The 18,068-nt window shown below is 47.1% G+C and overlaps 1 protein-coding gene across 8 annotated transcripts in view; it reads left to right on the top strand.

Annotated features, from left to right (window-relative positions):
• Positions 1-18,068, top strand: part of nab (NGFI-A-binding protein homolog) — a 1,065,342-nt gene that overhangs the window by 708,807 nt on the left and 338,467 nt on the right. The window contains exon 1 of one of the 8 annotated variants that reach the window (XM_075893962.1): positions 17,330-17,575. The exons of the other annotated variants lie outside the window; for them this stretch is intronic. Within the exon in view, the coding sequence (XP_075750077.1) occupies positions 17,515-17,575 (61 nt within the window). The 5' untranslated portion in view covers positions 17,330-17,514. Of the gene's footprint in view, positions 1-17,329; positions 17,576-18,068 lie in introns of those variants that run through there. 8 annotated transcript variants of the gene reach the window in all.

Raw genomic sequence — 18,068 nt, 5'->3', positions numbered from 1 at the left:
TAAGGTGCTTGAAACTGAATCTTTTGGTAAATAATGAAATACCTGATGACGAGGTGTTTCCGGTAGACTATACGTGCTACCGCAAAGATAGGAATGGTCATGGTGGTGGTGTATTCATTTTTGTTAAAAGTGACATAGTGTCTACAAACCATTACGTTGCTGTCTGGTGTCAACTCGAGCTGGCAAATAAGAAGCTATTAACTGTATGTAGTTGTTATCGTATACCTGATTCTCCCACAGACGTGATGTCACAGCTTGCAAGTGCCATTGAAGAGGTGCATTCGGACTTCATGATTATCGGGGGGGGGGGGGTTAACTTGCCAAACATTCACTGGCATGAGCACTCAACCACGATATCGCCATCCGGGTCATCTGCTCAAGAGATGATTATTATCGCGAATCTGCATGCACTACACCAAATGGTACTACGGCTCACACGGGAATATAATATCCTTGATTTAATTTTTACAAACCAACCCAGTTTCGTAACTGCTACTTACGTCCTGCCCGGGATTATTGATCACGATGCCGTGCTATGTGAAATGAATGTCTATTACATTAAAACATCAGTGTGCGACCAAAGGCGCGTATACAATTATTCTGAAGCTAATGTTTAAAAAATAAATGAGCCTCTGTATAATTACTTTGTTGTATTTGACACCCTTGCGGAACAACTGCGCGCCAGAGAGTCGTGGATTCTTTTGAAAAACGAAATGACTGAATTACGTGGTGCGTTCGTTCAATGGTGGCACTTAACGGCTAGGAAAGCGAAAAGTAAGCCGTGGTTCACGAAAGAACTGCGCAGACTTACACAAAAACGGTTGAGATGTTACCGTACTTTTTGTGATACCCGACCGATATTAATGAGTCACGACTGAAAAATGTAACACTTGAAGTTAAGACGTGCCCCTTTAAAGCAAAACGTGCTTACACTGAATGTTTGCAAGCCCTTCTCAAAGATAAACCAAAAGAGTTCTGGAAACATGTCCAAAGAAATGGTAAGGACAATGTGTCGATACTACCACTTATTTGTGGTGATGACGTCTTCCATGACGACATTGATAAAGCTGAATGCCTCAATCGTTATTTCAGTTTTGTTTTGACGCTGTTGATAGCACCCGGAGATGGTGATCACCATTTAAATCAAATACGAACTAATAATATGGAGGATATACATCAGCACGCATGACATTCAAGTGTTCTTCCAAAGATTAGACAGCTCAAAAGGATGCCGTCCAGATGGCCTCTCAAACGCATTTCTAAAGCTTTGTGCGCCGACACTAGCACAGTTTTTAAAGGTACTATTTGATAAATCACTTATAGATGCCAGCCTTCCTTCAGATTGGAAAAAAGCAATGATTGTCCCAATACGTAAGTCTGATCCACGGAGTGACGTCTCTAATTACCTACCAATATCGCTGACTAGTGTGGCATGTAAAATTCTTGAACACCTATTATATACTTCCATTGTTGAACACATGAATAAGTACTCATTACTTACGCCACATCAACACGGGTTTCGAAGAGGTTTTTCTTGTACTACCCAATTGACAGAATTAACGCAAGACGTAGCATACGCGTTAGACAAAAGAATAACAATTGACTGCATTTTTTAGACTTCAAGAAGGCCTTTGATACTGTCCCACACCGTTTACTTCTTGGGAAAATGACTATGTATGCCATTATTTCACAGGTCATTGCATGGGTCGCTGATTATTTGGCATTACGCCAGCAGACTGTAATCATTAATGGTGCCAGTTCGTGCGCATCGCAGGTAACATCGGGAGTCCCCCAAGGGTAGGTACTGGGACCACTTTTATTTCTGATTTACGTCAACGACATAACTGAGGGCGTAGAATCCCACATACGGTTGTTCGCAGAAGGCTGTGTTTTGTATAGGGAAATTACGGATTCGCAGGACAAAGCGTTCATTCACAGAGACTTGGCCAAAATCAGTGATTGGTGTACACGATGGCACATGCAGTTGAACTTGAATAAGACAGTTTATATGCAGTTCACGCGTAAGAAACTACAGTCTCAAACATCGTACACAATCAACAATGTCATTATAAGTAAGGTTAATGAATACAAATACTTAGGAGTGTACTTATTGTCTAACTTAAATTGGAAGCGACATGTTGACCATATAAAACGCAAGGCCGGGAAAGTGCTTGGGTTCCTTCGCCGTAATGCGAAGGGCTTTAATATGTCGACTAAGGAATTGCCTTATAAAACATATGTGCGTTCCGTTCTTGACTATGCGTGTGTCGTCTGGGTCCCCTCAACAGTATGTGACACAGAAAAACTTGAAAGTGTACAGAACTTGGCCACTCGATTTGTTTGTGGACGTTACGACAGAAAGTTCAGTCCTACGTTCGCGAAATAATTATTGCATTGGGATACACAAGACTGTCGAAGACGAAGACTTCGCTTGAAGTTTTTCCACAACATCTTTCATTCAAACGTTGGCATTGATAGGCATCTTTACATAAAGGCACTTAATTACTATTCCCACAGGGTTGACCATAAGAATAAGGTTATTGAATTTCCCTGCAAAACAGATTCCTTTAGCAAGTCTTTTTTTCCTAGAACAATACGGGACTGGAACCAATTAGACAAGTCTTTCACAACTATATCGTTCAATGACATATTTTTTGCACTGCTAAAAGAATTCTTTTTTTATTAGAGCTGCTGTTCACTCATGTTACTACTAGTGATGACTCCTATATGCTTGTACTTGTATTTTGCTTGATTGTGCATTCTTGTTCATGTAATTATGCTTTTATCACTATAACACACTTCATTGTTAAGTAATAATGTATTCTTGTTTACTTTCAATCTTGTTTTTTTATTTTGTTTTCACAATGATTCACTATGGTGCACATTAGGGTGCACTAATGATCTTCTTGTATATGTATTTATTTGTTTTTATGATGCTGCTAGCGATTGTTACCAACTGTATGCTTTGAATTTTCCTTTGCGCCCCCCTCCCCCTCACTGTAATGCCATGTGGCGCTGGGAGTATGGCATGAATAAATAAATAAATAAATAAATAAATAAATAAATATCTACGCACAAATCGCGGCATCATTCACTTTGCTACGAACCGACATCTGTTTGAAGCCACCGAGGTTCTCCTCCGAGACACATTACCGTCTACCGCCGACTTGCAGGAAATACTTGACAGGCCCCGTGACAAAGGTTAAGCTCTCGCCTAACTGCATAAACAGATTGTCGACGTCCTCAACAGAGAAGAGTTTGGTGAAGTTGAGGGTGCTCTCGACTACCACGAGAAGATCGTGAAAGCCATCAGCAGGCTTCGATCCGCGATGAAAGCGCGTGGTCTACCGTCCTCAATGCCAACCAGTCAGTGCATACGGGTACGAGCGACGCATCCAGCCACTCCACGAGAGCTGCCCACGCTCGGACACTACCGGGCATACTCTTGTCGATCACAGTAGGCCACGCGCACCAAGCTTGCGAGCCGTGCTGCCGAAGCTTCAAGTGCCCGTCTTCAACGGGGAGAACCGTGAGTGGCAGGGGTTCTGGGAGCATTAAGAGGCGACCATTCACACACACCCCGATCTCACCGGCATCGAAAAGTTCAAGTACTTGAAGACGTACTTATCCGGCACCGCGAGCAGGTCATTGAAAGAATACGCCTTACAGAAGTGAATTACAGCATCGCCGTCAAGGTGTTCACTGAAACGTTTGGCCGAAAAGATGTCCTCATCGACGACCACATTGAAAGCCTTCTAGCGATCGGGCCAATTGGGAAATTATCGCAAGTATCAAGGCTGTGGGACCTGTACGAGCAGATATAGTTCCGGACCAGCTGTTCGGAGTGCCTCGGTATGCCATCTCATTACGCGGTTGTTTTGTCATGGGTTCTGATGCGCTTATTGCCAGAGGACCTAGTGATCCAGTACCGAAGGCGCATAAAACCCGAGACAGATGCCGCGGCCTCTGTAGTCCCGTTGAGAGACGAGCAAGTGAAGGCAATCCTAAACTTCTTTCAAATTGAAGTCAAAAGCAGAGAAGGAGTCACGCGTTACGCGAGAAACCCGCTTCAACGAGTCCGTCACTGAACCGTAATAATACTGCGAACACCATGACCCCACCTTATCTGCCGTTCACATTAGCACTGACAGCACGGCCATCATCGGCAGGTTCGAATTCAAGGCCTCAACAGACTATATGCCTCTTCTGTGGCATCTCGGGACACATAACGCGTGATTGTCGGGTCACGCTATCAGCAGAGGAAAAGCGACAACGTCTTTCCAGCAATACCAGCTGCTTCAGATGTGCGAAGCAAGGTCACATTGTTCGCATGCAGTTGCCGAACCACACCCTGGCTTAGACGACACCCCTGGTTGTTGTACCTAAAAAAGATTAAGGTCTGTGTCTATGCGGTGACTATCGCGTCACCGTGAATCAGGCTATTGATGTTGACCACTACCCTGTGCCTATTCAAGAGAACATTTCCACGACGTTGCAAGGCGGAACCGTCTTCTCGGTCATTGACATTTCTCTACAGCTTTAGTTAGATGGGAAAGCACAGAAAATGCTGACGGTGAATACACACCTGAGCCTTTTTAGGTTTCAGCGTTTGCCTTACGGCGTCGCATGGGCGCCTTCCGTATTCCAAGCAGTAATGGACCAGGTCCTTGGTGGCTAAGCGAGAAGAGCCTGCTACTTGGGCATTGTCGTCATAGCTGGTCAGACATACGAGCAGTTCCACAAAAAAAGTTGAGCAAGGGCACAGACGCCTAAGCAAGCATGGAATAAAGGTCAACACAGGAAAGTGCAAGTTCTTTCAGGAGAAAGTATAACCTATTTAAAAGTGTGGCAGCTTGGGCTAGTTGATATGACATGACAATAACTATAGCGCAAGAACAGAACGAGGACAAAGAGACAAGACAAGAGTGCTCGTGTCCTTCTTGTTTCTTTGTCGTCATTCTGTTCTCACGCTATAACTATCATCATAACCTATTTAGGTAACAAAATTGCTGAGTTGTCTGCATCATACTAAGCATAAGGTAATGACCATAAAAAAGCGCCAAAACTAGTCATAGTGACACTACTGAAAGCTTTTTGGGCTTGGTGAACTTTTACTCACGATTTCTGCCAAATTTATCAATGATTTTAGAACCTCTACACGAGCTGCTACGCTAAGAGAAAAAAAATTTGCGCTGGTCTCGTCAATGTGACGATGGATTCAATGAGTGCAAAGCGTTGTTGACCGATGGCAGTGTTCTTCAGTTGTACAATGTTCGCAAATACATTAAAATCACATGTGATACGTCAGACGACTGCATCGGAACAGTACTGTCCTAGGGAGAATGGTGTCGAGAAACCGATAGCATTTGCCTCAAGGTCTCTCACTGTGTCACAGCGGAATTATAGTCACATTGAAAAAAAAAGCCCTAGGTAGTGTCTTAGGGTGGAAAACGTTCCACAAATACCTCTATGGAAGAACTCTTAAGATGTTAACAGACCACCAGCCCCTAACAGTGCTATTCTATCCAAAGAGACAGGGAAGCACTGTGGCTACCGCGAGAGTACATAAATAATTGACCGTCTTGGCTAACTATCGCTACATAATAATGCATAAACAGGGGACAGCGATTGCTAGTCCGACGCTTTGTCCTCCCTGCCGCTATCTGATACGGAAAAGCTGGCTGATGATTTTTTTTTAATTTTCTTCTCTAACTGACTTACCACTTACAGCCAAAGACATTGAATGCGCAACGGACCGTGACAGGCTTCTAACGAGCGTTTGAAACATTACATGACATGTTTGGCCAAAAAACGTTCCAAGTGAACTACAGCCATTTTCAGTTCGTCGATTGGAACTTGCTGTTGATAATGGCTGTGCTGGTTGGAAAAACAGGGTCGTAATACCTGAAAGTTTCCAAGCCGAGGTTCCAGCTCTTTTTTACGAGTAGCATTTGGGGATCACCGAAATGAAAGCAGTAGCACGGTCCTAGGCGTAATGGCCAGGCATCAATAATGCTCTAGAACATGTGATTCGCCAGTGTGAGATATATCAGTCGGTATTTCCGACAACACAGCCAGTACCTTTGTGTCAGTGGCGACTGAGTAAATTCCCACGGAAAAGAGGGAATTTAGATTTTGCAGTTATAGAAGGGCACATGTTGTTCTTGATGGCTGTGGATGCATAGTCAAAATGGCTTGAATTGAAAATAATGCATTCAACAGCAGCTACAAAAACTGTGGAAGCTGTACGTTCTCTTTTTGCATCACATGGCTTTCCAGCTGACGTAGTTATTGATAAAGGCCCTCAGTTCACTGCATCAGAATGTGAGTTGTTTCTAAAAGCGAATGGCGTAAAACACACCCTTACGCCACTGTATACCACCAACAGTCAATTGGTGCAGTTGAGCGAACAGTGCAAACTATGAAGAAAGCACTTCTAAAACACCTTCTAGATGATGAATAGAAGGACAAAAGGCGACCGCTACAACATAGTATCGACAACTTTTTGTTTTCGTAGCGTACAATGCCCTACCTTCGCAGGTAAAACAACCGCTGTACTCTTTCCGAGACGCAAACTGAGGACTGTAGGCGACCATTGCTGCAACCAAGTGTTAGGAGTGAGTTGTCAGACAAAGTGGAGAGAGTGAAACTGGTTAGAGATAAGCGAAGGGGTGTATCGTGGTATTTTTTCGTTGGTGATGCTGTTTTAGTGCGCTCAGTTCGAGGTGAAGTTGTTAAATGGTTTCCCATAAAAGTGACATGTGTGAAACCACCATGCACCTATTCGGTTTTTGTACGAGGTCCTGTGCGCTGCATGCATGCCGATCGTTTACGGAAGTCATTTTTGGAGACAGACAGCGACTGTGATTGTGGTGAACCCGAGTTGCTGCATGCTGCGGAAGTGTTTGTGCCCAGTTGAACAGTGCCTAGTGCAACAAAGTCAGCGGATGCCCAACTGGTAACAGAGCAAGCACAAGCATCACCCAGCCATGACTGTTCTCCACCGATCATTGTAAGAAGCAGCTGCCGAGAGCGACGACCGTTGCGGTTAGAGCCATGCTTCAAAAAAGGAGGGAACGGGTGTTGCATCCAACGCCCTACGGCGTTGACTCGAACGCGTGGTGTGTTTGGTAGTGAACATGCGCATGAAAGATGGCGCCGCGATTGGGATTGTTGGACTTGTTTGTTTGTTGCGTATGTGCGTATTATTGATTAGATGCGTGTGTTCACGGACACTGGTATGTGAGTTTGTACTTTGTGTGTGTGACTTTGAGTATGGATCTATCGCAATAAAGACGTTCCACTCGTGCGTCTCTCTCTGTGAGAGTTAAAACAGGAAGCATAAAATATGGCAGAATATCCGCGGAGTGAATGATGGAGAGTGGGGTGAAGCATCCGTCCGTCCATTCGTTCTTGCTTCCGTCCGTTCATGCGTGCATCTGTGTGGCTGCCCGTGCGTCCATCCGCCCGTCCGTGCGTCTGTTCGTGCGTCCGCACGTCCATCTGTGCGTCCGTCCCTGCGTTCGTCCATGCATCCGCTCCTGCGTCCGTCCATGCATCTGTCTGTGTGTCCGTTTGTCCATCTATTCAACACTCCAAGTGCCACCATCTCGCATCTTTTCATCAAATGTTCCTCATATAGAAGCACCGCCATCCAGCGGACATTCTAAGGACTGAGCGAGAGGAGGCACACGCACACTTTTTTACCGCTTGCGCCTCGTGTCTACTTTCCACCTTTAACCACCTCGAGTTCGTGGTATATACTAGTTCACAGTATTCATGGCACTGCAGCCCAACGCTCGCTAAACCTTTCTAAAACCAAGGAGGTTACGCCCAGCGAGCATAACGTAGCAACGCTTTCTTGTCAGTTAGTGCTCAATGTACATACCAATGACTGCTAAGCTGGGATGAAAGACAGGAGAATTCCGCTTTTAGTTAACGTGCACGCTGCGAATTTTTTTATTGTTAAACAACGCACAGAAGAAATCTCCCACTGGCACCACCTTGCATGGAGATCAAAATTTAAGACTGGTTACGCACTACTACTACGACTACGAGGGACGAACGGGTGCCGCTGTAAGGAGCTTTGCCCCTAATACACAGCACAACCGTAAATACCGCGGAAAATCGATCACAGGAAATGACGCGTGCTCTTCACATTGCCAGTCTGCATTACAATACCCACAGAAGGCATGCACTACAAATGTGGTGTCAGCTTATAAATCAAGGCGTTTCGATAAGTCAATGAAGGCTTAGAACACTTTTGAAAAACATGTGACTGTGGGATGCTATATGTGAGTGTGGCATTATCGATTTCGCATCAGTTTGCCCTCAGGCATAAAAAACGTGTTAGCTTGAAGTTGAAGTTTGAAATTCGGTTCATTTTTCCAAATGGAAAACTTGAGAGGTGCAGTTACACATGAGTGTGCAGTCAACTTTTTTGTATGAATGCCAGTGGAGTCGATCATAAATGCACCGGCCGAAATATGTTAACACGCTTGCATTTCTTCATATATTTTTAAACAATGAACAACATTTCAAAATTAAGCTTGGAGACTTGGCATCATTACCAAATTAAGATTCATCAGTACTATTATGCATAAGTAGTAGACATGTGTCTATATTATTACATGCTAGCTAGTGCAATTAACTGCGATTGGTAATCTGGTTCATCACATCACGTCACTCTATTTCCTTGAAGACCCTACAAGGGGGTATTCCATAAGGGTGGGTGTACACTACGGCAAGGTGAATCAGCAAGATGTTTTGTTACATTTCTACATAACTTGATGCTATAGTAATGGCTACAATGTTCTGGGAAGGACCATTTAAATTCTTTGTTATACTTTACATTTCGATCTCTTTAAATGAGGTGTCATCCCTTACACGCTCGAACAGTGTTTTTCAATGCCTGCAAATTTATCCGCAGTCAGCGTACAAATGTGCGAGATAGCCTTTAAGGCTTTGAGTCAGAGTATAACACGACTTATTGGCACGGCACGCTTGCAAGTTTGACATAACCAAGACGCCATACCATGCTACTCGTTGCTTCAAAAGCGACTTCGAGCTTTTTACGCCGCACGATACCATTATTTAGGTGGCCAAATTGTTCTGCGGGCTTTTTACACACTCACCTGTTTCAATATATTTGACAGACAGTTAGCGATGCAAATTATACATTAGAAATACACAATATCTGTATACTTGATCGCGCAAAGTACTCGTACATATGTAGACATCGTACGTATATTGACATATGACAGCACGTGAACATATGTATGAGTGATTTTAAAGTGGTCTCACCAAGTGTCTGCGCTCCAAAATACTAAATCGAGCTGATTATGCAAAAGATTACTGCGAGTTTGAAAGCATAACTGCACGCTGTGCACAAAACCGATCTCTCAACGTTCCTCGTTTTCGCCCATGTCCACATCTTGCTTCGTTTCCTGAAATGCGCAAACTATCATCTATCTATTCACAAAAAAAAATTGATGAACACAAGTGTAAGCAAACGCATCGCAAAATTGCACGTGTTTCCACCCCGATTACACTTCGCAGCAGGCACCTTGAAGCAACAAAGAGCCGGAAGTACCGTAGCAGACGACGCGCCGATTTTCTATCCACCTAATGTACGGCACGCGCCAGAATTGCGAAACGAGATTACATGTACCCTTGAAGGTTGATTGCGCTGTGTTCTTCCTGTTTTTATGCGAAGCATTTCTTAGCGAACTTCGGTGACTTTGTCGCGAAAACGCTCAAAGCCCCGCCGCGGTGGTCTATATTCGCCTAATGACCCGCACGTCGCGGGATCAAATCCCGGCTCCGGCGTCTGCATTTCCGATGGAGGCGGAAATGTTGTAGGCCCGTGTGCTCAGATTTAGGCGCACGTTAAAGAACCCCAGGTGGTCGAAATTCCCGGAGCCCTCCACTACGGCGTCTCTCATAATCATATAGTGGTTGTGGGACGTTAAGCCCCACAAATAAATCAATCAGCGAAAACGCTCAAAGATAGACTTTGAGCGTATGCGCTCAAAGTCTATCTATCTATCTATCTATCTATCTATCTATCTATCTATCTATCTATCTATCTATCTATCTATCTATCTATCTATCTATCTATCTATCTATCTATCTATCTATCTATCTATCTATCTATCTATCTATCTATCTATCTATCTAGCCGCCTACGACTTTTAGCTCTCCTGGCCGTTTCGAAAATGGTAACGATACCAAACTTGGTATGGCATAGCATGACTCTATGAAGAACATATTTGACTAGTCATGACATGAAAACGATATATATATATATATATATATATATATATATATATATTGTTGCGAATGTATTTACTACTTTAGAGTAGAAAAGTACTCCAGCAGTCAAGATGGCAGCCGTTGTGTATTTTCGAACAGCCCAAAACGTCGTCGTCTTCTTCTTCGCACCGCCCGCATAGCTGCATAGCCGCGAACCCGCAACATCGACCTCCGGCGGCGAAAAGCGCCGACCCGGCGCTTGTTAGCAGGTGTTGGACGAGATGTACGGCTTGAGGCGAGCGACGTGGACGATGTCGGAAGATGTGGAAGGTATCGAAGGGTTTAGAGGTGCTATTTCATAGGTAACATCAGTTACTTGCCGTAGCACGCGATAAGGTCCGGAATACTTGGGTAGAAGCTTTTCAGCCAGACCAACATGTCGCGACGGAGTCCACAGAAGAACGAGGTCACCTGGACTAAAGTGGATGTCCCGATGGTGGCTGTCATAGCTACGTTTCTGACGGAGCTGCGAGTCCGAAAGGCGCTGGTGGGCAATCTGACGGGCTTTCTCCGCGGTGCTAATAGTGCGGCGAGCATATGCTGTGGACAGGTCGGCAGGGTTGGGTACAAGCGTGTCGAACGGCAATGTCGGGTCTCTTCCATACAAAAGGTAAAAGGGAGAATATCCAGCAGTGTCGTGGCGTGAGCTATTGTAAGCGAAAGTGACAAAGGGTAGCGCAATGTCCCAGTCACGATGATCCGTCGACACGTACATGGCGAGCATGTCAGTGAGTGTGCGATTCAGACGTTCTGTGAGGCCGTTTGTTTGAGGATGGTAGGCCGTCGTAAGCTTGTGCTTGGTTGCACAAGAACGAAGTAGATCGTCAATTACCTTAGATAAAAAGTAGCGACCGCGATCGGTGACCAGTTGACGAGGAGCACCATGATGTAAGATGACGTCTTGAATCAAAAAGTCGGCGACATCTGTAGCGCAGCTGCTTGGAAGAGGTCTCGTAATTGCGAAACGGGTCGAGTAATCTATGGCGACGGCGACCCACCTGTTACCGTCGGTAGAAAGAGGGAAAGGGCCCAGCAGGTCGAGGCCGACACGATAGAAAGGCTCGGCAGGTACGTCGATCGGTTGAAGGAGGCCGGCGGGGTGTACCGCTGGCCTTTTGCGGCGTTGGCACGACTCACAAGACCTAACATAACGTTGTACAGAACGGTAGAGGCCGGGCCAGAAAAAGCGTCGGCGGACACGGTCGTACGTTCTGGCAACACCAAGGTGGCCAGCCGTTGGTACATCATGTAGTTGCTGAAGTACGGTCGAGTGCAAATGAGTGGGTATTACGAGTAGTAGTTCGTTTCCCACATGGTGCATGTTGCGGCGGTATAAAATGCCGTCTATGACTACGAACATGCGAAGCGAACTGTCTGTACAGCCTGTGTTCAGGCGGTCGATTAGCTCGCGTAGGGACGGGTCACGCCGTTGCTCACATCCCATGTTGCCGAAAGCAGAGAGCGAGGAAATACAGATGGACGCGTCGTCGGTTACTAGATCTGGAGCGTCAACGGGGTACCGGGAGAGGCAGTCGGCGTCTTGGTGTAAACGGCCAGACTTGTAAACCACTGTGTATGTGAATTCCTGGAGGCGCAGAGCCCAACGAGCAAGGCGCCCCGTTGGATCTTTGAGGGCTGAAAGCCAGCATAGAGCGTGATGGTCAGTGGTAACTGTGAAAGGCCGGCCATATAAATAGGGGCGGAATTTACCAACTGCCCATACAAGCGCCAGGCACTCGCGTTCCGTAATAGAGTAATTGCGTTCGGCAGGAGAAAGGAGCCGGCTGGCATACGCAAGAACTCGATCGTGACCGGATTGACGCTGGGCTAAAACCGCGCCAATACCGTAGCCACTAGCATCAGTGCGGACCTCGGTTGGAGCAGACGGGTCGAAGTGGGCGAGAATCGGTGGCGTGGTCAGAAGTGTTATGAGCTGGGAAAAGGCCGTGCCTTGATCAGGACCCCACTCAAATGGTACATCTTTCTTCAAAAGATCAGTGAGGGGGCGTGCGACCTCTGCGAAGTTTCTGACAAATCGTCGGAAATATGAGCATAGGCCCACAAAACTTCGAACGTCCTTGACACAAGTCGGTACAGGAAAATCCAGGACAGCTCGGACTTTGTCGGGATCGGGGCGGATGCCGGAGGAGTCAACGAGATGCCCTAGAATAGTAACTTGGCGATGCCCAAAATGGCATTTCGAAGAATTAAGTTGGAGCCCAGCCTCTCGAAATACTGAAAGAATTGAGGAAAGGCGCTCGAGGTGAGACTTAAAGGTTGGGGCAAACACAATCACGTCGTCCAGATAACACAGGCAGATAGACCATTTAAAGCTGCGCAAAAGCGTGTCCATCATCCGCTCGAACGTTGCCGGCGCATTGCACAAGCCAAACGGCATTACCTTGAATTGGTAGAGACCGTCGGGCGTTACAAAGGCGGTCTTCTCCCGGTCGAGGTCGTCCACGGCGATCTGCCAGTAACCGGAGCGTAAGTCTATCGAAGAAAAATAGGTTGCGCCATGAAGGCAGTCCAGGGCATCATCAATACGAGGTAACGGGTAGACATCCCTTTTGGTGACCTTGTTTAAATGCCGATAGTCCACGCAGAAACGCCAGGTATTGTCCTTCTTTTTAACTAAGACTACAGGGGACGCCCACGGACTCGATGAGGGCTCTATGATGCCTTTTGTGAGCATCTTATTCACCTCCTGTTGGATAACTTGGCGCTCTGATGGTGACACTCGATAGGGACGCCTGTGAATTGGAGCTGCATCACCGGTATTAATGCGATGTTTGACTTGCGATGTTTGACCTATGGGCCTACCGTCAAAGTCAAATATGTCCGAATAGCTCGTGAGAAGATCAGTGAGGTCTTTGACCTGAGACGGCAACAGGTCTGAGGCAATCATCTTAGTTACATTGTTGAGCCGTGTAGAGTTGGCTGCGTCGGTGCTATGCGGGTTCGGCGAGGCGACTGTGGCCAGTTCACGTGACACTGATGAGATCTGGCACTCGTGTGACGGTGAAAGAGTGGCGAGAACAATGCCTTGTGGTAGGATTTGAGGGCTGAGTCCGAAGTTCAGAAGAGGAAGGCACGTCTTGTTCGCTGTGACAGTTAATATGGTGTACGGGGAGGAAACGTTGCGGGCCAGTAAAACACCAGGAGAGGGAAAGACCACGTAATCCCCATCCGGAACACTGGGATATGGTTCAACTGTGACACAAGTTAGGGCTTGGGGTGGGAGGCGAACAAACTCAGCGCACGAAAGCTTGTTCTGTACCATCTTCGACTCTTCGGTGGCCGCAGGCAAGTCAAGTTGCACGACGCCGGCTGAGCAGTCAATTACAGCGGAGTGGTCGGACAAAAAATCGAGTCCAAGGATGACGTCATGTGGACAGTGAGCGAGAACATGGAATAGAACGGACGTCTGGCGGTCGGCGAATCTCACACGCGCGGTGCACATTCCGAGCACAGCCGGGGTCGCTCCACTAGCGACACGTACAAATAGGGACTCTGGCGGCGTAAGGACCTTGTTTAATCGTGCACGGAGGTCAGAGCTCAGAATTGAAATATGTGCGCCGGTGTCAATAAGGGCAGTAACAGGAAGGCCATCCACTTCTACATCAAGCAGGTTTTTGTCCGTAGTCAAGGTCAGCAGAGGGTTTTCAGGTCGGGAGTCCAATGCAGCGTCACCTCCGGGAGCTGCATTGCTCAGTTTTCCGAAGAAGGGCGTCCACTAGGGTGGGGCGACGAATAGCGGCGGTGCTGAGGTGACCTGGAGCGACGGTCATGCGGGGACGGCGAACGGCTGGACCGGCGGACTGGCGTCGCAGGAGTGCCATTGTACGGTCCATCGTCACGAGCGCTGTACTGCAGGGGCCGGTGGTTGTCGTCACGTCGATAGCCAGGAAACGACCGAGGTGGATACGTGCGGAAACGACAGTAGCGGGAGATGTGTCCTACACCATGACAATGAAAACATATAGGCTTGTCGTCCTGTGTCCTCCACTGAGCAGGATCACGATAGCGGCGGAATCTTTCTGGTGCAGGAGAAGGCGCTATGGTACTGACCCGAGGTTCCGTCAACGAACATACAGGCTGCAGCCCAACGTTTGCCAGTTCCTCTCTCACGACCTGTTGGATCAACGAGATCGTTGGTCGATCATCAGATGGGCGGGTCAGAAAAGACGGAGACGCGGCCTCGATTTCTCTACGAACGATGCGAACCACACTCTCGTTGTTATGTGGTTGACTGCATGGCGGCTGAAGGTCCTCGCAAGATGACGTAGCGGCCGTGTTCGGAAGACGCAAGAAATTCTTGGCGACCCGGCGACTCTTCAGCTCTTCGAATCGGCGGCACTCTTTGATGATGTCATCAATGGTGGAACAGTCTTTGGAAACCAGTATGTTAAAAGCATCATCTGCAATGCCTTTAAGTAAATGGCTTACTTTGTCTTCCTCGGACATGTTGGGGTCGGCACGATGGCAAAGGGCGAGAACGTCAAGGATGTAGGTGACATATGATTCGGTCGTAGTTTGTGCCCGACCAGAGAGTTCTTTAGAAGCGGCCCGCTGGCGTCCGACGGCCTTACCAAACAGGTCACGAAGCTTCTGTTTGCAAGTATCCCAGCTGGTTATGTCCGCTTCATGAGCCTCGAACCACGCGCCAGCTGTTCCGCAGAGATAGAAGCCAACGTTGGCGAGCATCATCGTAGGGTCCCACCGGTACACTGCTGCAAACCGCTCGAACTTCGGAATCCAGTCGTCAACGTCAACATGGTCGGTGCCGCAGAAGTTGCCAGGGTCGCGCGGTTGCGTCAATACGACCGGCTGTACAGGCTGCGCCGGAGTCGCGGCTGAAACAGGAGCGGCAGAATTGGTTTCTGTTGCCATGGTCGGGCAGTCGAGAACACGTCCGCTTCGAAGTTCCGTCTTGCGTCGTACCCAGCGCCACCACCAAAATGTTGCGAATGTATTTACTACTTTAGAGTAGAAAAGTACTCCAGCAGTCAAGATGGCAGCCGTTGTGTATTTTCGAACAGCCCAAAACGTCGTCGTCTTCTTCTTCGCACCGCCCGCATAGCTGCATAGCCGCGAACCCGCAACAATATATATATATATATATATATATATATATATATATATATGGGATATGGCACAACGAGAGCGTTGTCAACAAGGATAAATATATTTATTTCCCAACAGTTTCGGGAGGGGACCTCCCTTCATCAGGGGATGAGTTATACTGACATGAGCTTCCAAAACTTCCTTGCTGCCGCGTCCCTCTCGCCTTGAAAGACGTTTGCGAGAGTGAGAGGGAACTGGAAGAAGGAAAAAAAAGGAGAAAAAAGACGAAAAAAGAAAGAAAAGAAAGAACGAATCAACAACATACTTTCCCGCCATTTCAACATAATCAGGCAAAGCAAACGACTAACTTCTATTTTCGCGAAGCCACCTCACGTGGTGTACCGCCGGGATAAAAATCTGAAGGACATTCTTGTCAGGGCAAAAACAAACACCCCCAAAATTCAATCAGGGTGCCATCCCTGCGGAAAATCTCGATGCAAGGTATGCCCACAGATGGTCACAACACGTGAATCCAAAGCGAACTTCTCGGATTTCAAATTCTGCATAACTGAAAGCCTTAATTGTGACTCCAGTAACGTAATATACATGCTACATTGCAACATCTGCGGACAAGAATATATCGGCCAAACAGACACGCCATTTCGGCTGCGGTTCAATAATCACCGGTACCACGCCACTTCACTGCCGAACCTACCTTTATCTAGACATCTGCGCCTGCCAAACCACAGTTTTAAAAATATTAGCGTAACTCTTTTGCAGTCCGGTTTTTCAAACAGACGCGAGCGCGAACAGCGTGAGGCATATTTTATTTTCAAATTTCGTACATTAGTAGCCGGTATCAACGAGGACCCCGGAAAACTCAACTGCCTCCGAGAAGTAAGCCAGGAGAAAATTGGTGACAAACATTGATAGCTGGAGACCATGCTTTTTTCTGACTGACTCGTACGTGTACACTGTGCTTTTTCTTTTTTTTTTTCACATGCACATACAAAGTGTTTACGTTCGCCTACCACTTCATGACCGTTGAAGGGAAACGGACGAAGATTAAAGGTAAATAGCCGACCGACCCATTAACGAGAAACCTTTCCTTTACACACACCGCCCGCCGCCCGCCGAACGACCAATTACGGGGAAACCCCTTTCTTTAGGCACGCCGTCCCGGACCCTCCCGGCACCACGGCGACAATCTTGGGTGGCCCGACACACGCCAAGAACTGAACAGCACGTGATATGAACCGTAGGTGGATGTAGACGGACAGTTGGCTTCGTTCTCAGTGTTGACAGTGGTTCTTCCTCTTTTTTACTTTCTTTCTTTTCTTTCTTTTTTCGTCTTTTTTTCCTTCTTCCAGTTCCCTCTCACTCTCGCAAACGTCTTTCAAGGCGAGAGGGACGCAGCAGCAAGGAAGTTTTGGAAGCTCATAAGCTCATGTCAGTATAACTCATCCCCTGATGAAGGGAGGTCCCCTCCCGAAACTGTTGGGAAATAAATATATTTATCCTTGTTGACAACGCTCCCGTTGTGCCATATCCCATACCTTCACGAAGGCTAACTGGCCCATTGAATTATTACTCCCACTATATATATATATATATATATATATATATATATATATATATATATATATATATATATATATATATATATATATATATATATATATAGAGAGAGAGAGAGAGAGAGAGAGAGAGAGAGAGAGAGAGAGAGAGAGAGAAAGATAGATAGATAGATGCACTTATTGTCGCTGAAGTTTGACAAGAAATGCTTCATATTTAAAGCTTTCCCGGACTCCACCATTCCAATTCAACACAGCTATTGGACATGCTGCCGAAGGTACGATGCCTTACCACAGGGAACGCTATTGATTTCGGCCAGCCGTTCGCGCGCCTACAGCAGAACTGTTGCGAGAGCCGCTCTCCGACTGGAGCCGCGTCCACCAGCGCTGTTGCGCGCTCGTGGCGACCCCTGCCCTGGCGGCCTCCGCGCGAGTTGCTCCGCCCGTCGCGCCGCCAGTGTGCGCCCGACTGCCGTAGGCGGCGCCAGCGTCGTCTCCCGGCTACGGAGTGAATGGGGCCCAGTGGCGTGCACGTGCGCACTCCACGCCGATCGGCCGAATGCGCCTGCGTAGTTATGGTCACGTTCAGTGCCGCGCTCTCAGCCCGCAAGAGGCCTCAGGTGAGACTCGAGAGGCTTCGCCCCGGAGTTGGTTCCTTTTTGTTGCTTTTCTTTTGGGGCTACCGATAACGATAGAAGTGCCATAGTGAAGTGTGATTGGGTTGTACATTCATTGTGTCCATTGGCACCAGTTATTGTGAGAAAAAACACTTCAGTGCTCGTAAGACGTGTTGTCGGCTAGTTGGTTCATAGTAGGCGATTGATGGCAACGATAATATAAAGGTGAAATGGATCGGTGAAATGATTTTATGAACATGTTCTCGTGCCTGTTTGCTTTTCCCGAGTGCAACTCCGCACCCACCTGTATTGTATAAATAAATGTAGTAGCAAGTTGACGCTCCATCCAGTTATTCCTTCGCCTTACGTCGTGTTGTTACATTAGGCTGAGCGAATATTCGCACACATGTGCATATTTCAACACACAAAGGCGAGGGTGACGTAACAACAGCGACGAAGTTTAGATTGAAAGCTCTGCGACACGTGGTCACACACA

This window comes from Rhipicephalus microplus, chromosome 4, assembly GCF_043290135.1.
Source record: "Rhipicephalus microplus isolate Deutch F79 chromosome 4, USDA_Rmic, whole genome shotgun sequence".
Lineage (NCBI taxonomy): Eukaryota > Metazoa > Arthropoda > Arachnida > Ixodida > Ixodidae > Rhipicephalus > Rhipicephalus microplus.
Note: the sequence above shows the minus strand (reverse complement) of the source record. Positions and strands in the feature narration are given on the sequence as shown.